Source organism: Perca flavescens, chromosome 19, assembly GCF_004354835.1.
Source record: "Perca flavescens isolate YP-PL-M2 chromosome 19, PFLA_1.0, whole genome shotgun sequence".
Lineage (NCBI taxonomy): Eukaryota > Metazoa > Chordata > Actinopteri > Perciformes > Percidae > Perca > Perca flavescens.
In genome coordinates this window covers 29,028,638-29,051,484 of record NC_041349.1, presented here as the reverse complement: position 1 = coordinate 29,051,484, position 22,847 = coordinate 29,028,638, and the positions used below count along the sequence as shown (strand labels likewise).

The following is a 22,847-nucleotide window of genomic DNA, read 5'->3' as shown; positions in this document are numbered from 1 at the left end:
CTCCCTCCTTTTTCTCAGCCTCTCTCTCTACCTACAATACTGTACATGGAAAAACTAGTGTTGCTGTGTACGTGTGAAGACTAAGTCAGTAACAAATGAAATGCATCATTAAAATAACATTTTATTTAGCTGTCATTAATGCTAGTCATTAATTGCAGGCAAATACGTTCACAAGGGAATTTCACACTTCAGAGACAGAGCAAAAATAGCCCTGCCGCGTACAGATAGCGACAGAGCCCGGGTCAAACACACGCGCGCACACGCACACATGCACGCACGGAGATGAAGGGTTTTGTCAGATTCCTAGCGCACTTGGATTGGAAGCGAGATCGCAAACTGGTTGCTTTCAATTCAGGAGCAGAGTCACTTGTGCAGAATAACAATGATTAATCACGTGCAGACATGCCACTGCACCACAAACATCTCCTTTAAATGCCCAGTAGGGAGCAGATTTAATTTTTTGGAACAATTAAGTTCCTTAATGCCTGCAGGGGGGGGGAAAAAAATCAATCGATTGTCTCTTCAAACATCGATCGACGACGCCATTCGGCCTGCTGCATGGCAATGAAAGGAGTTAGAACGAGTTCTTTTTTTTTTAAGCTGTTGAAATGATGAAGCTGTGGATGTCCTGTCTCTGGGTCTCTCTGAGGTCACAAGTGGAGTGATGTAGAAGGTGTTTACGTTGTGTCCTTTCATACATATGCAGAGGGACTGAACTAAAGAGCATTTCTTTTGAATATTCTAATAGTATTTTGTACTGATAGTAGAGAGTACTTTATTGGTCGATGTAGTTGTTTGCGTGTGTCATATTTGTATTTGGTGTGTAAGCGAGTGTGACAGCGTGGCGACCCTCTGCTTGCTGTAGGATGTGGCGGTGACGCTGGACGTTCCTCTGGGTGCCATCAGCCGGGTGGAGAAGATGGGCGGGGCTTCGAGCAGAGGAGAAAACTCATACGGCTTGGATATCACCTGCAAGGTAGGTGTGTGTGTGTGTGTGTGTGTGTGTGTGTGTGTGTGTGTCTCTGTGTGTATCTCTGTGTGTCTGTGTCTTTGTGTGTGTGTGTGTGTCTGTCTGTCTGTGTCTCTGTGTCTGTTTGTGTCTCCGTCTGTGTGTGTGTGTGTGTGTCTCTTTGTCTGTGTGTCTCTGTGTCTCTGTCTGTGTCTTTGTGTTTCTGTGTGTGTGTGTGTGTGTCTCTGTGTCTCTGTCTGTGTGTCTCTGTGTGTGTCTTTGTGTCTGTGTCTCTGTGTGTGTGTGTGTCTGTGTGTGTCTGTGTCTGTTTGTGTCTCTGTATGTGTGTCTGTGTGTCTCTGTCTGTGTCTCTGTCTGTGTGTGTCTGTGTCTCTGTGTGTGTGTCTGTGTCTCTGTCTCTGTCTGTGTGGACACCAGGTGCCCTGTGGAGTTTTCAAAACAAAAGTTTCAGTTCAGTTTGCATTCAGCGTTGCTCACCAAAAACTCATTGTTTGTGTATCCCTGAGCATTGTGTATAACAAAACATGGAGACACACACACGGAGCGCACACCGATCCATCATCTACTAGAGGTCAAATAGTCCACGGAGTGCCTCTGGGTAATGACAGCTAGCAGTAGCGGCTGCTCAGCCAGGCATTACCGGTTGGGGGGGATATCTGACTACTGTAGCAATGAGTTATTTTTAACAACTGACAGTGTTCTAGCAGTGCCATGCTGAATCTGTGGAATGCACCTTTTTAGGATTAGTGAGTTTTCATCGGCTTATAAAGTCATCCAAAAATCACGGCAATCGGCGTCAGTGCTCACAGCAATCACCTATGTTTTTAAGGACATGCTTCTGTAGTTTGGAATATTATCTTATTGTGTGTGTGTGTGTGTGTGTGTGTGTGTGTGTGTGTGTGTGTGTGTGTGTGTGTGTGTGTGTGTGTGTGTTGATCTTCCCCTCAGGACATGAGGAACTTGAGGTTTGCCTTGAAGCAGGAAGGTCACAGCAGACGAGATATCTTCGAGCTCCTCTTCAAATACGCCTTCCCCCTCTCTCACGGTCTGGTAAGGCAGCCTTTAACTTGTGCTGCCATCTACTGACTAGCAGATGGCTTCTCTTGAATCTGGGCCAGCGAGGGAATTTATTTGAAAGATGATACAGATGTAGCCTTATTTTCTCAGATGGTTTAAGCCACATTGATCGGAAAAAGCACAAGGAACACTGTGTACTGTATGTAGAGACCCCTTTTAAACAGAAGGCTCCGCTGCCTTTTTATCGTGAGTATTGGGCTCTTGAACACTGAGTGTATATTAAGCATCAAGCCATTTAAATCCACCCAGTATTGGCAGATATTTTTTTCTGCTAACAGGCATCCTCCATTTGTTTCAATGCCCAGTATTCATGCAAATGCTGAAGTAGAAGTGCAACCCCCTCATATGCCATGACACACAGCTACCCGCCCCCACACCGCAGCTACATCTGCTTGGTTAATATTTGTGCATGCTAAAATATGTGTGAGAGCTAGTCTTACCGGGGCTACTGTCTTTGGTGTGGATCCTCACATTTATTCTGCCAACTACCTCCTGGCTATATTGGACAACAGCCAAGCGAGCAGCATTCTAATGCTGGCACAGGCTGTTTATAGCTCCGCGATTCTAGAAGTATTGTGATTCGATAGTATTGACTATTGCGATTTTCATTTTCTTCTTTAACAACAACAAAAGTTGAATAATGGACGTCTAGAGACAGTATATCATGAGACATTTCTAAAAAATTCATTTATTTCATTTGTAAAGAAGAACATAACATGGATTTTCTGCTTTTTCTGCTTTCGAAGACTGATACGATGTAGTTGCTGTCTGCGGTACCGTATAAACATAACACAACAATATTGATTCTAGGGAACAGAATTGATTTTAAAATTCCCACCCCTAGTACTTGTACGGTTCCTGTATGAAGCCGGTGCCCGTGCTCGCCTGATGGGAGGGGCGGGACAGAGAGAGGGGGAGGGAGATCTGCAGGAAGAGGTTTTTAAATTCTGGCTTTTTTTCTTTTTCTGCAGATTTAAAATAATCTGTCGTTGCAGGCTACGTATTTAGAGCATCCACCACACAAAATTGACAGAAAAAAGGTCAAATAAATTGTCAGAACATAAACAACAGAATTGTTCCATTATCCAGGTGTAGAGCTGTAACAATAAATACATTTTATTTTTTTTATAAAATCATGTGACCCAGATACTGTAATAACACAAATATACAGCCTATGAAGTAAACAACGCCTCTTTATTATCATAAAACATTTTTCTAACTGTATCCCCACCCCCCACCCCCGTCATATTTGTTGCTATGAACGTGTATAGGGTCAAGGGCCAACAACTGATTGTAAATCATAATAAATAATACATAGTCCGACCAATAATCACTTAGATAATTACAATTTTGCCTATCTACAAAATCAACAATTACCAGACCCATGCCTTAGAACCTTAGCTAATGAAAACAAAGCTAATTAAACAAAGAAACGATGACTCGTGGTTGGTTGAGGTCACTGTTGTTCTCTCCCAGGATCACTGTGCTGCTGCTGCTGTAATGTCATTGTAATGGGTCTTCTCTCCACTCCATCCAGCCACTGTTTGCGTACGTGACTCAGGAGAAGTACGCGGAGAACGGCTGGAGCATCTACAGACCTGTAGAGGAGTTCAGACGCCAGGTAAGGAGGAAGACAAGTGCTGCATCAGGACTGTACTATTACACTACTGCTTTCTTTATTATTGTTTTTTTTGTGTGTGTTTGTTTCATGTATGAAATGTTTCGTTCTAGTTGGACAATGTATGGGTTACACCGTCGTGTTGTGGCTGCTGTAATATGTTTTTTCTTTATTCTTTATTTTGTGTAAAGTAGAGCACGTTGAGTGTGGACATTGGAAGCTGTGGAGGAAATAACTTTTATATTGGTGTCATGTCATTCTGTGTGGTACACGCCACTTAGTGGCATGGCACTTAAATAAAATAGCTTATCATGTCCTATATATACCAATGAAATATAAAAATCAAGATAAATAAACATGATAAGGTGGCACTATGAACACATATAAGGTTATTGCACTAATACATACAATACATTACTTCAAATACTCCTCACTTCTGTCATTGCTACTACTGTATATCATTTTGTAGTGTAGGCGTGTTGTGAAAACACAACTAGAAGTGAAACAAAAAATAGAAAGTGTATAATCCTGCAAGAAGAGCATTCCGGTGTTTGAGTGAGTAACCGATGATGATCCTTGTCTTTTTGCAGGGCTTACCGAATAACAAGTGGCGTATCACCTTCATCAATAAGAGCTACGAGCTCTGTGACACCTACCCCACCGTACTGGCCGTACCCTTTAAAAGTAAAGAGGAGGACCTGAAGAGAGTGGCTGCCTTCAGGTCCAGAGCACGCATACCGGTGAGCACAAGACTGATCTCTGTCAAACTGAACCATGTTATGCATGAGTTTCACATTTTTGAGTTTGACATAAAAACTCTGTGTCCACTTACTAGCATTTAGATAGTTATGTAAGACAAAGCGTACCTCCTATGGGGAGATTCTGAGGCTAACAAGCCATCAACTTCTGCTAGCATTCCATTGACTTCCATTCATTTTGGCGTCACTTTGACAGCAAATAACTTTACATCTGAAGTGTTTAAAGACTCTATTTGTCCATTGTTTATTTCTTAAGAAACACGACAATGTATAAAAGGCTCCATTACCTTGTACCTCACGTTATGGCCCCGTAGCAGACGTTTTTGTAAAAATAGGCTAACGATTGTGTCATAACCACGTGACTTTCTGTCGCATAGTAGAGAAATTACAGTACAAGAGAAGCTTGCAGACAATTTCGACTTACATTCACTGTTTAAGTTTAATTACTAATGTTAACTAGCATGTTAGTTAGCAATAATTAGCCTGTACCTATGTTATCTCCTTACATAGCCCTACGCTCTCCGCCTCCGTAATATTCGGAATGATTGAGGTACTCTTTCATATCCAAGCTAAATTGGTTTTGCAATATGCCAAATCGACATTGTTTCGGAAATCAAATTGGAAATGGTATTGAATCAGGACCTTGTGAATCGGAATCGAATCGGGAAATCGGTGGCGATACCCGGCCCAAGTCTTGGTGGCCATCACGAGCTAGCTGACAGCGAGTGAGTCCGAGTCCTCCAGCACTGACTGCTCTTTGTGCCTCAGGTTCTCTCCTGGATCCACCGGGAGAACCAGGCCGTGATCTGTCGCTGCAGCCAGCCTCTGGTTGGCATGTCTGGGAAAAGAAACAAGGACGATGAGCGCTACCTGGAAATGATCCGGGAGGCAAACGACACCCCCAAGCTCACCATCTACGACGCTCGGCCCAGCGTCAACGCTGTGGCCAACAAGGTCAGGAAGGGGACAGGAAGTTATCTCGGGGGTTAAAGGGCTGGTTGGACGCACATTGGGGCATGTATTTGGTAGTTCTGATATGGTATAGATGTTATGGCATGATGATTTCTCTTTTTAAGAAGCGAGAAATTATTTGCTTTATAAATTAATTTGTCCATGATCATTTCAATTAATCATGTAGTTGTTTGTTGTGAAAGTTCACCGTCCTCTCTAGACAATCAACCGTCACTTTTTTGGTGGACCCATATTTTCTCTAAAGCCCAGTTCAGATCAAAGATTTGCGAGTCGAGTTGTAACTTGCAACTACTTGCAGTGGGCCGTTCTAAAACCTGCCCGTTCACACCAATGTAGTCTATATCCACGACGTTCCAGTTCTGGGATTGCCCCGGTCCAGCCGGAAATTCCGCCGGATGTCCCTTTTTTCAGCCGGATGTCCGTCACCTTCCTCTTTCTTTGTGTTGGTGTTCTAAACTCCGGTGGATTTGTGAGGACTATGGTTAACTGCTCCTCAGATCTCTGCAGGGTAAATCCAGACAGCTACACTATCTGTCCAATCAGAATTTTCTGTTGCACGACTAAAACTACTTTGAACGTACACATGTTCCACCAAAACAAGTTCCTTCCAGAGGCTATTTAGCAGAGTCATCGTGGCTCCGTCCAGTGCTTAGTGCCGCCCAAGACGACAGTGATTGGTTGAAAGAAATGCCGATAAACCAGAACATGTTTTTTTCCCATCCCAGAATGCTGTGTGGACTAGCCAGACCCTCCTCCGCAGCGCTGTGGAGGAAGGTCTGGCAATGCGAGACTAACACCAATTTGACAAGCCGTGTATCATCTCCAAAGCAACTCTTTTCTCATCTGTAGTGTCTTAAAATATGAATGAGGATAGAGAAAGTGAGTCGCTTGCTAGAGTTGCATTTCATTTCATTTGACAAACGCCAAAGAGCATTTTATTTCTCCGATTCACTGCTTTGTTCTATCGCCGCTCCCTCTCTTCAGCCGCTCCTCTAGCTCACCCGACCACATACGGTGCTCGCGGGCGCTCGCTGAGCCTCCGTCCAAAACTCCATTTCGACCAGCTGACGGTTTGTAGCTGACCTTCCGAGCTGACTTCTCTATTGGCTGTTGAAACCGGTGACGATCCTTTCGTTCTAAAACCAGCGTCTGGAGACCTGACCAGCTGAGTAGTAGCGATCGCCATCAGCTGGTTTGATTCAAGCTGAGCCGCGTCGGTTCAGACCGCTGGAACTTCCCCCTGCGACGTTCTATAGCTGTTATGTCTCATCGCGAATCTTTGGTCTGAACTGGGCTTAACCATGAGAGCACACCGCGTGTTACTTTAAGAATTGACTGCCAAGGGTTCATTCATCATTCAGCCTTGTTTTGGATCTTGACGTCTTTGCTGTCCCCAGGCCACAGGAGGCGGCTACGAGGGTGACGAGTACCAGAACGCAGAGCTCGTCTTCCTGGACATCCAGAATATCCACGTCATGAGGGAATCCCTGAAGAAACTCAAAGACATCGTCTACCCCAATGTGGAGGAATCCCATTGGCTGTCCAGTCTAGAGTCTACACACTGGCTAGAACATGTTAAGGTGAGAAACCAAATCTGAATGTTCACACGAATCCGCCTCCTAGTGTGGTTTTCGCGATTCGATCTCAATGCTTCCCGAGAGAGTTTTCACCTGTACTTAGAGCACTCAGGATGGATGGTTAAAAACCAGGCCAGAACAAGCCCTATGTGGACATCATCATTATTGTCATATTGTTGTCCTTGTCATTACTCGTTTTCGAAAAAAAAAAAGTCCAAAGCCCTGTCTAAACGGTGTCTTTGTGTGTGCAGCTGGTGTTGTCGGGAGCCATCCAAGTAGCAGACAAGGTTTCCAGTGGGAACTCAGTGGTGATTCACTGCAGCGACGGCTGGGACCGCACCGCCCAGCTCAGCTCTCTGGCCATGCTGATGCTGGACAGTCACTACCGCACGCTCCGAGGATTCCAGGTCAGTCACCGCACGAACCCCATACTGAAAGGAAACCGCTCATCCACACCAGAGCAGCGCCGTCATCAGGAATTGCACCTGTGCTGTGGTTTTACAGTAATTAAATGTCACTTCTTAAAGCTTCAGGGAGATTAATGGACAGAAAGTGAAGATTAGAGTTGTTTTTTTTTGTGTGGTTTCAGGTGCTGATTGAGAAGGAATGGATCAGCTTTGGTCACAAGTTTGCCTCAGTAAGTAACTCCTGTCTTTAGAAAGACTTACTTCAGAATCCATATTCAATACTGTCAGATATTTTCAAGCAGTATTCAAGTTGTTCAGTTTGATAGTTAATGTGTGTGTGTGTGTGTGTGTGTGTGTGTGTGTGTAGAGGATAGGTCACGGTGACAAAAACCATGCGGATCAGGACAGATCCCCCATCTTTGTTCAGTTCATCGACTGCGTATGGCAGATGACCAAACAGGTACGTTTAACGCATCTGTATCATCCAGCTGCACTCGTGTCGGGGATTTAACCTCCCAAGGCATATTGTTGCAAAACTATTTGCGAATGTGCGTGGAGAGTTGTGCAACTGTATCACAATCTGTGTGTGCGTAGTCAGATTTGTAAACGTGTAAAGAAATCTCTACATTTGTGTTCCGATTTGCAAATGTTTTGACTTCTGTAAATGTGTACATAGATCTGTGGCGGCCTGGGGAAACCTCTCAACTCAGCAGGCCTCTCGATAGAGTAAAAATCCCTTTTAATTTTCCCCATAAGGATTCAGATTATTGCCCACAATGTCTTAACCATGCCAGATAGATTGACCACGAGCTGTGAGGTTGTGAAATGAAAGTTCCAACTTTTTGCTGCACTGCTGCCGTGCAAGAGATCCCAACACTGGGTGCGTGGAGATTAGTCCGTACCGCTGTGCCTCAGTAGCAGCACAGCAGCAGGTTGTGGGTGCACGGACCGCGTGGACAGTTTCTTGTCCTATTTTGGTTCATGTAGGCACCTCAGCTCAACGTGCAAAAGGGCCGAATATAAATCTATAAATTGGAGGTTGTGGTGATTCATACACTCTCGACCAATCCCATCACTGCTCTCGTAGCTCTGAAACCACCGACCTGGCTGCAGATTTCTCAGCATGCAGCTCCGCTGAATGAGAAGCGTTTCATACAGTCTAAATGCAGACTGGCAGAAGTTCCTCCTTCAACTAATTTCATTCACTGGCTGAGACGTGTTTAAATTAAACAGTGTGTCTACATTTTGAGCAGTATTTCTTGATTGCTGACGTCTTAAGACCCATTTTTCACCAAAACACCTCTCACCTGTCTGCGCCTCTCCTCCCACCCGCGCATCGAGCGCTCTGCAGGAAAAATACCGGTCGGAGCGTTGCTTTTGCTGATAATAATTGCACTGCGACAAAAAAGCATTCACTATTCGTGGTGCTATGACCGTGTCGGTCATAGCACCACGAATAGTGAATGCTTTTTTCCATTGGGTATATATAAGATGCCCTTACGTAAATCCTCGTTAGGACACACAGCCCTTTCTGTTTGGTTGATTAATATGTGGAATTTGTTTTTAAACTTCGAAATGATTCTGACTGGGATGATTTTAAACTTTGATTTTGAAGAGGGAGCAGTCATGTAGTCGGGAATAATAATGATGTTTATTCTCCTGTTATAGCTCCTCTTTTATGGTGATTTATTGTATGTATTTGTCCGTGTTTTGTATTGTTTTGTCTGTGTTTTCTTGTGAGTTTTGCATTTTGAATGTACATATCTATTGATGAGTTTGTGTTCTCTACTGTCTTTTATGTAAGTGTTGAGTTTAGGGCTGCAACAAAAAATCGATAAAATCGATAAAATTCGATTACTAAAAAAGTTGGCAACGAATTTAATTATCGATTCGGTGTGTCGCGCAACTATTAGGCCACCTAGTCGCGGAGATAAAAAAAAAAAATTTGAGTTGAGCGCAGAGCGGAGCAGCGCGGAGCGAAAGGAAAAAGAGCAGAGCGGGGGTAGAGGAAATACGGAGAGAGACCGGAGACGTAACGTTGTTCTGAAACACTCGGCGGAGGCAGAGAAATCAGTACGACCTAAGTCATCCAAGGTGTGGGAGCATTCCACACTAAATCAATCAGAAACGTGTTAATTACAAGATAAGCAAAAGCGACACGGCATGACACGGGCGCACCACGGTGATGAGTCAGCACCTAAAACGTAAACATGTTGGAGTCCTTGATGAGGAGGAAGGGAGTTCAACAGCAGGGTAAAGTCACTACACTATCCTCCTTCTGTTCCGTTCTGAAGGGAGGAACGTACCGTCCCTCCAGTAGCTCTTCTGGTGCTGCTGTTTACTCGTTATCCAGCTGACTAGCATGACAAGCTAGCGTTAGATCGTTAATAACAGTAATAAAGCAGGGGTGGTATAGTTTGCAAGACTAAAGACACGGTTTTATTCACTCGCCTTTTTTGGCCCATTAATTTTTCAATCTGTTATGTATATATTATGTGCTTTGTCCCATATCAGTTATTGTTGACAAATATATTAGTGTGTGGTGTATAAACGAACTTAACTTGCACTTACTACAATGATAGTAATAATTTAATGAATAAGTGTGTGTGTCTGTCTTGTCTGTATCTGCTATTTGGGTTACTTACCTTTACACAACTATTAACTAAAACAATAAGTATGCATGTATTGAGTTGATGTAAATTAATGCTTTTTTTTTTTTTATCCGATTCATCGGTTAATCGAAAAAATAATCAACAGATTAATCGATTATTAAAATAATCGATAGTTGCAGCCCTAGTTGAGTTATTGTATTTAGAAAAGAAAAAAAAAAAAAAGGGTCCATCTAGGGATGTGCATTGCAAATTAGCTTAGGCTATAAAGGCTGTGGTGTATGGCATAGGTCTATGCTACATACTTGTCCCTATACAAACAGGACCAAACCCACCAAAGAGGTTGATGTGAGATGACTGAGGAGGAATTTGTAACTGCTGTACTCGTCTCCCCTCATCTCTCCTGCTCTTAGTTTCCTACAGCGTTTGAGTTTAACGAGCGCCTCCTGCTGACCATCCTGGATCACCTCTACAGCTGCTGCTTCGGGACCTTCCTCTACAACTGCGAGAGTATGCGAGACCAGCAAGTAAGATGGGCCATAAAACCCTGCCTGCTCTGAGTTTCCCTACAACGTGCATGCACGCAGGCTTTGATTTGATTTGATCTATTGGGTTCTCCATTAGGTTGGGGCCATAGCCACAGCTATTCTTCCTGGAGTCTGCTCAGAACCTGTGCATCTATACCAGGGGTGTCAAACTCATTTTCACTAAGGGCCACACTGGGGGAAAAAAAGAATCCCATCAAGGGCCAGACGTGTACATTTTATTGACACGCTTTATTTAATCGAAAAAAAGTCAACCATCTTTTACTGTATCATTGCATGTCTCATATACTGTAGTCTTCTCACTTACAGCTTGGTCGACATAAAGCCCCAAAAAATTTAACTTAGCCATCAAAGAAATAACAGGGTTTCCAGGGGTCTTAAAGTCTAAAATTAAAAAATCTAAATGTTATGCCTTAAAAAGTCTTAAATTTGCTCAAGTATTGTGTTCTAGGTCTTAAATAATTTTAAACGGGTCTTAATTTTCCTATGTCCATGTAACGCTACCTCTAATGCTTTTTTTTTTTTTTTCTGTGGTGTTGTAGTTTTTTCTTTCACTGGTCCAAATATAATTTTGCTGTATTTCAACTACAAATGAGACCAACGTGCAGCTTATATTTGAGCCAATCAGTTTTCGTGTTCTTGGTGCGTGTCTCTTTCGGATTGTACCACAGACATAAAACGGATTGGATTCTTCAGCTTTGGGGAAGTACAAGTTTAGCGATACTAAGCTTGATTAAAACTGAATTTAGGGCTTAGTTAATGTTGTGATAAAGGTCTTGAATTTCATTCATCATGGTCTTGAAAAAGTCTTAAATCTGACTTGGTGAAACCTACAGAAACCCTGAAAAAGCGACACACAAACAATGGAAAAATGCAACAAAAACGTCTGAAAAAGTGGCAAAAAAGCGCCAAAAGCATTGGCAAAAGTGACAAAAACTTCAGACAAAGCAATAAAAAACTAGTTGGGCCAAAATGTATTATGAACCTAAATTGATATGCGGGCCGACGATCACACAACGATCACAATACAAAAACAACATTCAATACATCACAGAAACAACGATAACACAAATAATAACGGAGACGTAACAAAATTCGGTAACTCTTTACTTGAAGGTATCTACATAAGAGTGACATGACACTGTCATGACACAATCATGACACATGAACTCTAACCCTGAACTTGCCTGAATCTGCCTCCCGCGGCATGCCTGGTGCTATAATCCTGTTCACCTCTCTGTTGTGCAGGAGGTGAGGTTGAAAACGGTGTCTCTGTGGTCCCTGGTCAACAGTAAGATGGAGATGTATTTAAACCCCTTCTACACCCCCGAGTCGGGCAGGGTCCTCTACCCCGTTGCCAGCATGCGCCACCTAGAGCTGTGGGTAACCTACTACATCCGCTGGAACCCTCGCATACGGCATCAGGTAGGACCGCCAGTCTGTTCTAACATACTGTAGACCAGACGCCTGTACTACGAAGCAAGATTTGGCAGTATCGAGGTAACTTCAGGTTCAACCCAGGGTTTTGGGTATCACGACGGTGGATCACTTTTTACCGGGTTCAATCGCCGTGGTAACTTATGCTGAACGCCTAACCTACTCGGGATAGGTTATGTTGGAGATCAGAGATCAACCGGTGTTAAAGCACCGCCTACTGACCAATCAATACTCGGTCGATAACGGTGTTCAGAAAAGTAAAAACATTTAGAGAGCGACAACCCCGTTAACATTCCCTGATGCTTATCTTTATGAAAGATGTAGATTTTCAGCGGAGGGAATTGCGTATAGGCTATCTGTCGGCTTCTTGAGCCGTGTGTTGCCAATGCCACACGGCGATTTGAATTATGTTTTTATATTTTTTTTATTTTCTTTCCCGATCGCTTACCACTGCCATGGTTGCAACTGGTAATATAATAGGCTAAAGCAACGGCAGTTTATGGAAAGCACAAGTGTAATTATGGTCAGGTCTCGGTCCTGGCTGATGGGGAAGTGATATTGAGAAGCGATGTGATTGACACATCTACAGCGTCTGCTTTTTTGCCAGCTTTCCTTCCTGTTTTAGGAAGCAGCGACTGTATTGCGTTTTGCCTTTTTAAAACGTGTCTGTGTTCTTCATATTTATGTAGAATTATAGTTTGTTCTTCTTATGTAAAACATGCGGCTCTGGTAGATGTTTGCGATTGTTCGTGCTGTGCCAACAGCGCCTCTGCTATGTGAACGCGCTGGATTGGGAAACCCTGGGTTGATTGAACTAGTAGTTAACCAGCGTCGTGACACAGGTTATGCGGGGCCGCAGTTGTTAGGTTAGGTGAAGCCGGGTAACTGAAAGCAATCCAGGGCATGTTGATCTGGATTCGTAGTACAGGCCTCTGGCCCTCAGGGGCCCACAAGCAACCAATGTCATTGTGTATCAGTTGGTTTGTAGTCATGTGATTCCACCATTTAAATGAGTCGGCAGTTAAGCAGGCATCCCAGATTATTCACAGAGCCAGTTCGTTAAATGGAACTATGTGAGTCTCGACTCCAGTATTATACGGCCACTGTAGGAAAGGTTTCAGGAGTGAAGTTGTAATATTTAGAGAAAGAGTTGTAATGCTATGGGAAGTCATTATTTTAAAAGAAAAAGTTGTGATGTGTTGGTGGTGATGTGTTCAACAAAATGTTTCCATTTTCCATCGTAGTAAACCAAATCCATGCCACTGAACCAAATACTGAAGAAATACTACATTTCGAATGCAAATACTTAGACTATGATCAGTGAAAAGTAATTTACAATTACTTTAGTCCTTACCTGTAGCTTCATATTTTTGTCTCTATCACCCTGCTACGTAGTCGCGTTCATGAACATCCATAATTACATAGTTGCAGGATGTGATGGCAGCGGTAAATCGAATGGTTCAAAAACCCTGCAATGGTGGCTCCAAACGGGACCTATTAGGAAGTGCGGATCAGGAGGAGAATATTTTGAGCAGCCGTGTTGAAGCTATAGTGTGCTAGTCGCTACTTAAGCAGCGGCGGTGAAGTCTCCACAGCGCCTGCTAACGTCAAACGCTGTCAAACCGTAAGGAGATGTTCAGCTGGAGTGGGACGGAGGGAGGTACAGCTTGGCTGTGGCTCACCACAGTCGATGTTATAAGGAATAAACCTGCGTCCCGCGGGAGCTGTCCGCGGATGAATGGGGTAGGCCTACGCTACCGTCGGCCATGGGGGTGGTACTCCAGAGCCGAATGTTTCCTGAGGTGGTACGTGGGGCGAGAACCACTGCACTGAACTATACAGTCTCATCCAAATGTCTGACGGTTGCAAATGATCGACCATCTTAATGTTGAAATGTCAATGTTCCGAAACAAATGGGAGCATGAACTCTCCAAATGAACTCCAAAAATGTGAAACATTTAGGTTGACCTTTCTCCTTTTCATGACAAATTGCCTTTGGTGTATGTGTGTGTGTCTGTGTGTGTGTGTGTGTGTGTGTGTGTGTGTGTGTGTGTGTGTTGCAGCAGCAGAGTCCTGTGGAGCAGCGCTACAAGGAGCTGTTGGCGCTCCGAGAAGAGTACCTGAAGAAGCTAGAGGCGCTGGAGCTGTCTGACTCCTCCCCTTCCTCCCGTCTGGCTAACACCCCCAACACCCCCGCCTCCTCCACACCGCCACAGCAATACACACAACTGCAAACTCCCCTCTGAGGGCTCATGACACACACACACACACACACACACACACACACACACACACACACACACACACACACACACACACACACGTTACTTACAAGGTGAAAAAAACTGATGCTGTTACGACTGATATATATATATACACACACGCGCACGCACACTCTCAAATACACCTGTTGACTTGCACTTATGTCCTCTTCACTCTGATTTCTGTCAGTCTCTAACACGCGCAGGGAATTAATGAGAATTGTGCAGTTCTAACTGTTGATAACAAAGAATGCTAATCAGATTTAGATTTGATAGGGTCGTTCTAACACCATAGTGGTGACAATGGTGATTTATGCAATATGTCACAGTACAGCCTTCTACACACACCTACACACACACACACTCGCCATACAAGGAAGCCTTAAAGACATTCTGTGGCTTTCAGTCCAAGGGCTTGAACACACAGGACACCCAGTGGATGCGGCTTTCACACAGGCTTTCCTCTGTACGCCCTAATCTGATTTGACAGAAACCGCCACACAACATAATTTAGGTATACTATCTAGTATAGGTCCAGTCAGGAGTAAAATAGAGACAATACATTTTCTTGGAAACTAAAATCAGTTCAAAGTTTGGATGTCCGAACACTGCTAGGTGTCAGCCCGGCTCCTGCCTACGTCCTGCTACGCAAGCGTTGGTGTCCTGTGTGAACACGGCGAAATCGAGACAGACAGTTCTCACTTCTCCCACTTCTTCCTCCTTGCTACACTGCTTCAGAGTGTTGCCTCATCTTCCCTTAAGGAATCGGTTAGAGCTGCCACGAGCTCACGCGGCCGAGTCGGGGGCTCTGAGCTGCGGCGGTGAACGCCCCCCTACGCGTCCAGCTAAGTGTATATATCAAGTGTGTCAGATTTGGATGGATTGATGTGGAATTTGTTGCGTATCACCCGAGGAGGAAACCTAGAGTCGTCTGGGTCACGTGTGTTTTGCCACCGCTTTCAGCTACGCTCCCCTAAGCAGAATTTCCCAGCTCTTCCTAAGCTATGGCGCCGAGAGCAAATGCAGTTCTCGCCAACTGGCAGAGTTCAGTTAGAAGTAATTAGTAATTACCTTTTTATGAATGCTTTTTATGAATGATAGGGTTTGAAATATATTTTGGGTGCTCAAGATATTCTAGGGACATGAAGTGGTGCTGGCCTCTGATCCCGGATCACCTCTTGTGCTTCTATGTTCTCACTAAACACAGACCGTGGATGGAGAAACCAGCCTGGTCCATGATAGCCTTACCATGCCACGCCAAGATGATTGGAACCAGCACACAGTTTTATGGACAGTGAGCAGAAATCAACCAGTTAGCTCTTACTTCCCCTGAAGTACACTATTTGTAATTCTGATATTCTTTCCACCCCACCACTGAAAAGTCCCATGTGAAAATGCACGTGATCTCATAGCACGTGTGCCTTTTGGACAGGTGTTTTCTCTCCCCCCCCCCCACCCCCCCTCATTGTAATTGGATATCATGTGGGTCAGTTTGTACATCCGAAAGGAAAGTTTTAGGCAATAAATAGTCTATTTTTCAGTTATCTAATTGGTTTACGTACTTTGGTAGACTTGTTTACGACTACTTGCTTGGTTGTCTAATTTTTCTGCCCAATTACACTCCAGATTACAGCTTTGTGTAGCAAACGGGCTGTTGATGTCTAATTATAACTATAGGAATGATGGGGAAAGCTATTAAGAAATAAGGTGAAGTTAAGTAATTAATCTTCATTTTATGTGGAAGTAGCAAATAAAAATGTAAATTTCACATTGGAAATTCTATGGAAGATAATGTTTGTTGAGGAATGTGAAAAATATAAAAATTATTTATATGTCAAAATGATAGGGTACCAGGTTTAAATGATGACATTAAGTCAAGGTTATAAGATTTAGTTTTTTATGTGAATAGTTTTTTTTTTTTTAATCAAAATGGCGAGACAGTGCTATCGTTATTTTGATTCACTGTCTCAAAAGTATGGCCTAGTGTGTCCTAATTCTGACTTAAAGTTGAAATAAAATTGAAAATAAAAAATATGACTCATAATTTTGACTTAATGTTTAATCATTTTACTTATTTTTTTTTTTCCTGACTCAAATGGGCTTCCATTAAATTCTACAATGAGAACACATGAAAACCAACCTGTCCAGAAAGCACATCTTTAGCAGTGTGGAGCTAGTGTCTACAAAGCAGCATGCAGAGTCAACTGTGTGTGGGTGTGTGTGTGTGTGGGTGGGTGGGTGGGTGGGTGTGTGTGGGTGGGTGTGCGCGTGTGCGACGGAAAATCAACTAGCCTGATATGAGGATTTTGCTGCTAACTCCCAAGGGCTCCCATTTTGGTTATTTTGAAAACATTTGACCCAACGTCTGACAGAAAAATAATGGCCATGTCTATCACAAATGTATGTACTGTAATCATTCAGTCTGTCAACATGATGACAAGACTACAATGGCTCTTGAGTTTAGGTTCTCTGCCACCCTATTCGTTCTCAGTCTGGTAGTCCTCAGTCTCTGGCACTTTATCGCAACGTCGGCCACTCAATAAATATCTGGGTTTTATTACTGGAGTACTGTAAGTTGGGGATTTGAGTGCAGGGCTTTAAAATGACACCTGCCAACCCGCCAAATGTGGGTAAAAATGAACTTTGGCGGTTAACATTGTAGAGTTCCTAGCTAATTTTGGCTGGTGATGAATAAAGCAAAATAACTCGTTTCAATTGGCTGGATGCAGAAATGTTTCTAGATTTCTCTTATTTTCTGCCTAAGAAATTTGGGCGGGTTTGCCTAAGAAACTTACTCTTTTATCTGGCAACGCTGCTTGTAGTACTAACCCTACATTTCCCATGAACACTGACTCTTTGAAATGAAGTAGTAAAGTCAGTTGGGAAAACAACAAACAAACATTTGGCTAGTGGAAAATCTGATCAAAAATGTTCATTTAAAGCCCTGGTTGAGTGTGATCTATTTTGCTGACGTGTTGTTTTGGCAATGCCAGCTGTGGCGCCCATTGCTGAAAACAAGAATGAAAGTAATGGATAGCTTTAAGACTGCAGCGTTGCCGTGCTCTGGCTCCATCCCCAAAGGAAACCGCTCTGTAGATTTTGCTCAAACGAGTACAGGGTAGATACACCTGGAAGTCTATTTGGACCACCACTGTAGATCAGGTCCACCTGACACTATATTTTACATTTTATGAACAAAACCTCCTTCACAAATGAATTTTATGCTACAATACCCCAGACGTTCTGGGCTATTGGATGTTTCTTACCTCCCTCTTTTGGAGTGTAGTCTGATGATTTAGTCTGATTGACACAGATGGGGCTTTCATTTTGGAACCCTTTCTACCCAAAACATTTCCTCCCACTTCTCTACAGCATCCTTGAACATTTGAGTTAAGGAGGCTTCGAAAAAGCCAGAGAGCTCAGTCCAATACATTACCCCGTTGTTTTTTTTCTCAGTAAGTTGGAGGCAACAGTACATTGCGATGATGCATTGTACGTACAGCGTGACAGTTTCAATTGTGAATGGGGTGCAATAAGTCATTTTGGGAAGTGTGTCAGGTCACGTCCAGATTTGTGCCTTTTGATTCGTGTGTGAATCGCCTTCACCTTTACAGATAAATGTACTCTAGTTGTCCTGTGTCATGTTTGAGATCGACTGCTCTGTAGTTCATGCTTCCATTGGAAGAAAGCCTTGAGTCCTCAAATTCTCTTTTTTTTTTTTTTTTTTTTTTGGGAGGAAGCCATGCTGTTGTTTATGGAGTTGTGCCAGTTTGAAGTGGGAGGAAGTGGGTGGTCACTGCCGGCATTCCGCAAGTAACCACAGAGTGCAGAGGACAGGGCAGTTCACTAACCTTTCCCTGTGTTTAAGGAAGCCTGGGTTTTCCCCTCCATATACCTAAACCAGGGGTCCACCCTTTTTTTTGAGAGCTACTTCATGGGTATTGAGTCATTACCAGTTTGATACACTCTTCTGAAATAACAAATTTGCTCAGTTTGAGTTATATAATTATTAATGATTAATTATACTAAAGAACTGGTCATGTTAATGATTTCTGGTCCAATATTAAATTTTCATTTTTAGATCAGGCCTGGGGCCTCATGTGGTCCTTGGGGGCTCCCTGGTGCCAAGATTAAACTGTGTGACTTAGATCACATGTAGTGAGAAAAACTAAAGAAATTCTGGTCCCCGTTGGCCCACAGCCGGGTAAGATTAATACCACTTTCATCAGTGTGTTTAGTACAGAGACACAGAAGGTCCAAGGCATGTTAGCCTGGCTAGACCGTTCCAGGGCACACAGGGTTCTCGGTTGAGTTTCAGGCTCCTTTTTACATTGCTACGTTTTTCTTAAAAAATATCTTTTGCTACGTTTACACCTCGCATTCCCACTGCTCTGGCGTTTCAGAGCCCCTAAACCGGAGACATTTGAAAATGCTTCTGACCCTGTTTTTGGTTTGGAATCTGCGGCGTTGTGTTTCTGTCTCAACGGACGCAAACGAAGGCAACGCTGACGCCAACGTTTCGCCGCCTGATTGGGTCTTATCCGTCATGACGTCTTGTTCTCGGAGACGCTACTATTACAACAGGCGGAGTATACACGCTGCCTCCTGTTTATGTCCAGCACACGTGATTGTTGATGAGATATGCAGTTTGGGCGTGCTAGTTTGAACGGAGATTAGTTCTTCTACTGTAGCTTAAAACACTACCAAAACATAGCAGTGTAAATGTAGCCTCAAGAACCTCAACAGTGAGCGCGGAGAACATTTGTGTCTCGCACTGTATCAACCTTTTGCAAGAAACAGGCAGAAGTTTGGATGTCTTACAACTTTTGAGCTTAACTCTGTTTTAAAAGTGCTTCAATTTCATCAAATACCACAAAAATGAGCGACCGCTTGTATTCCGGCACGCAGTTTTGTCTCGGCCTTTGAGTTGAACTTCATAAGACCTGCTTGTCTGATGGTCACGTTGCTTGGGAAAGACCCCTGTGAGGGGGAGGGCTGTGTTCCATTTCTGATTCCGACATTCCCACCCACTTCACGCTGTGATTGGTCCCGCTGTGTGGAGGTGAGAGAAGAGCCAGGGCTTGAACTTGTCTCTCAGCTCTTATTTCTATCCATACCTTCCAGACAAATGTAATTCCGTGGATTGGCCAGCAGATTTCGCCAAAGCTTTGTTTAGTTTTTTTGCCATCACTATGGCAACTATAACAAAATCAGGGAGTGTAACAGCCACAGCAAACGGTTCACAATGAAGTCTTGGTGTTTCATGGCATTTCAAGAGAGAATAGGACTTTGGCTTACCTGCAAGTATGTCTGATCTCAAACATGACTCTTTTCTATGTCTAGGTGGGTCAGAGTCGAGGTCCAAAATTGGCACCATCTACCAGCCAAATGCTGGTAAAATATACAAGTGGCTGGTAGATTTGCTTCACTCACCAGCCAAAAAACCCCAATGCTAATCTATAGAGCTCAACAGTGTGGTTCCGGAAGTGAAAATCCCATTAATTTTCTCCACAAGGATTTAGATTATCAGCCATAATGTCTAAACCATCCGAGGTAGATTGTTGGGTAGTGTAGTTTTTTTCCATAAAATCGCGGATAAACCATGTTTTTCTTAAAACAAGGTTGATTTCATACGGACTTCTAGCTTCTACAGGAGCAGAAAACCTTTGTTACACAACCACGTAGCTCATGGTCAGTCCACCTCGGATCGTTTAGACATTATGGCTGATAATCTCAATCCTAATTTTCACTTCCGGAACCACACTGTCGAGCTTTATTTGGCTGGTGGGCGAAAAAGTAAATTTTGGACCCTGGTCAGACTGCAACCTGATTCTTATGTTCACCGAGAGGTGAGTTAACCCTCCTGTTGTCCTTGGGTCAAATTTGACCCGTTTCCAAAGTTTCTACATCAGAAATTTGGGTTTCTTTCAACCAAATTGCCCAAAAGTAACACAGATGGTTCCATGAAACGCTCTTCACAAGTAAAAGTAAGGATCAGTTCAATACTACCATTGACTTTTGGGTGTTTCAATATATTTTCGACTAAACTTTGACAGTCTGATTTATCCATAAACATCCCTTGATCTTAACTACGGACCATAAAATCCCAAAATGAGTTTAAAAAATAGTGGTAAGAAGTTGGTGTAAGTTAATTTTGACATGTAAGGACAACACAAGGGTTAACTTCTTAGGTCGTACCAAATGGAAACTGACGTCCTCTATGAAAGGCTTGTACTGTAGAGAGAGAAAGAAGTGACGGCAACACAAAAAAGTGTGCATTGGTCGGGTGGTTGTGTTTTTAGGGAAAAACAGATGAAAAAAAATCTATTTTTTATTATTTTTTACTTTGTACAAGCACCGTGATGTAATTACCTCAATCAAAAACCTATTTTACTGTCTAAAAGTTCTATTGTTGTAAAATACAATTATTTTATGTAGTGTAAAATCTTACAGTTTTATAAAAAAAGGAAAGTAATGTTGGTTCAGAAATTGTTGGTATAAATTGTGGATTTCTGCTCCATTGGATACATTTTTTTTTTTTAAATTTTTTGTTGAGGGCATTTCTTTTGGTTTGTACTCGCTAAACCCAGGATGAAAAGACAGAATCTTAACGTTACTGTTCACTTGTCACAAACCATGACATGCAGGGTTTCCCCCAGAAAAGTTGTTCAGCCCGGTTGGAGGCCCGTCACAGAGCATTAATGTAGAGCCCAATAGTTTCTGCGTTAACAGAATCATGGAAGGAATCGCTAAATTGAGAATTTAAAAAACAGCTAAGACTGCTAAGCTACGGCAGATTTCAACCCAACCGGTTCTTCTTTTCCTAAACCCAACCTTGTTCTTCTTTTCCTAAACCCAACCTTGTTCTTCTTTTCCTAAACCCAACCTTGTTCTTCTTTTCCTAAACCCAACCGGTTCTTCTTTTACTAAACCCAACTGTAGCAACCTTCTTTTACTAAACCCAACTGGTCCGCTGTATACGGCGCTCTGTTGCACGACTAAAACAACCTTTGAACGTACGCATGTTCCACCAAAACAAGTTCCTTCCCGAGACTATTTTGCAGAGGCACCGTGGCTCCGTCCGGCACCTTGTGATTGGTTTAAAGACATGCCAATAAACCAGAGCACGGGTTTCTCTCATCCCGGAATGCCGTGTGGACTAGCCAGACCCTCCTCCGCAGCGCTGTGGAGGAAGGTCTGGCAAAGCGAGACTAGATGGGGGGCAACTTAGTCCCGGTGGGCCACCAGGCTTACAATACACTAGGGGGAAACCCTGGCATCTTCCTCTCAGTTCTCTGGTGGATCTGTTTAGCTTTTTAGATTCACTCTGGCTCTGCGGCGATGAAGCTGAGAAGTACTCTGTCATTGTTCCTTTCAAATGTACTCTTTCATTAATGTAGGGGGTTGTAGTTTGAGGGGTTTCGTGGCATAATATAGCCTGCTTTTTAATAAATGCACATGAAATGTGTTTCAGGATCTTTTTGTCATCAACAAGGGAAGGTGAACTCAGAATACATTTAAAATGTGTTTCGTTTAATCATGTTAGATCCTCTCCACAGTTTGTTGGATGGGTCCTGTTATGTAAATATTACTGATTAAATTAATTTAAGGATTTCTGACTCTGGCTCCTTGCATTTGTTGATTATTCCATTATTTGAGTTTTTATTTTTTTATTTTATTTTTTTCTTTATTTAAAAGGGACAATGCACATTAATCAACATGAGCACCGAGTCCAAAATATAAATGTGTTTGATTTAGCCATGCAGGCTAATTTTCATCTGCAGCCCCTAGTTGGTAGAGCGGGCCCCCATATGCAGAGGTTTACTCTTCCACGCAGCTGGCCCAGGTTTGACTCTGACCTGCGGCCCTTTGCTGCATGTCATTCTCTCTCTCTCTCTCTCTCTCTCTCTCTCTCTCTCTCTCTCTCTCTCTCTCTCTCTCTCTCTCTCTCTCTCTCTCTCTCTCTCTCTCTCTCATCTTTCACATCATTTTCTACAAGGAAGTGAAATTAAGAGTGTACTGCAGCTTCACAAAAAATCCAGCTATCTAAATCCAGCTGGGTGGGTGGGTGGGTGGGTTTGTGTGTCAAAAAATGTGAAAGATATAGGCTATGTGGATGAGTGGGAATGCATGTGTGGAGGAGTGGAAGGTGGATAAATGGTATATGTGGATGAGTGGAAGCATGGAGAGTGTATGGTTGGGGAGGTGGGTATATAAAAGTATGAGCATGCATGAGTGTGGTTTATATCCTGTGGAGTAGAGGAGTACTGTTACTAGTAGGCGTTGTACTCCGATTGGAGTATGAAATTAATTACACAGTATGCTGGTATATGTATTAGCCTACTTCTTGATGGAAATGATAAAAAATAATTATATAATATACACAAATCCAGCTCTGACAAGACAAGCCAAATGACATGGAGCTGAACGTAATAACACTTCCGAATGCTTGTCGAAGCATGAACGACCCTGTTTGACAATCTCTGTGTGTGTGTGTGTGTGTGTGTGTGTGTGTGTGTGTGTGTGTGTGTGTGTGTGTGTGTGTGTGTGTGTGCGCGCGCGCGCGTGCGCGTTCTTTCTCTCATCTTCGCATCCCGGGCGTGTTGTAAAAAGGCG

At 43.1% G+C, this 22,847-nt stretch overlaps 1 protein-coding gene across 2 annotated transcripts in view; it reads left to right on the top strand.

Moving 5' to 3' along the window:
* The window catches only part of mtm1 (myotubularin 1), a 43,304-nt gene extending 29,017 nt beyond the window's left edge, over nt 1-14,287 (top strand). Inside the window, exons 5-16 of one of the 2 annotated variants that reach the window (XM_028564529.1) lie at nt 866-976; nt 1,919-2,020; nt 3,585-3,668; nt 4,256-4,405; nt 5,192-5,377; nt 6,793-6,975; nt 7,224-7,379; nt 7,562-7,609; nt 7,747-7,839; nt 10,402-10,515; nt 11,782-11,958; nt 14,037-14,287. In XM_028564529.1, the coding sequence (XP_028420330.1) occupies nt 866-976; nt 1,919-2,020; nt 3,585-3,668; nt 4,256-4,405; nt 5,192-5,377; nt 6,793-6,975; nt 7,224-7,379; nt 7,562-7,609; nt 7,747-7,839; nt 10,402-10,515; nt 11,782-11,958; nt 14,037-14,216 (1,584 nt within the window). In that variant the 3' untranslated portion in view covers nt 14,217-14,287. Of the gene's footprint in view, nt 1-865; nt 977-1,918; nt 2,021-3,584; nt 3,669-4,255; nt 4,406-5,191; nt 5,378-6,792; nt 6,976-7,223; nt 7,380-7,561; nt 7,610-7,746; nt 7,840-10,401; nt 10,516-11,781; nt 11,959-14,033 lie in introns of both variants that reach the window. The other variant, XM_028564528.1, reaches the window with a different exon arrangement.
* The last annotated feature ends 8,560 nt before the right edge of the window (nt 14,288-22,847 follow it).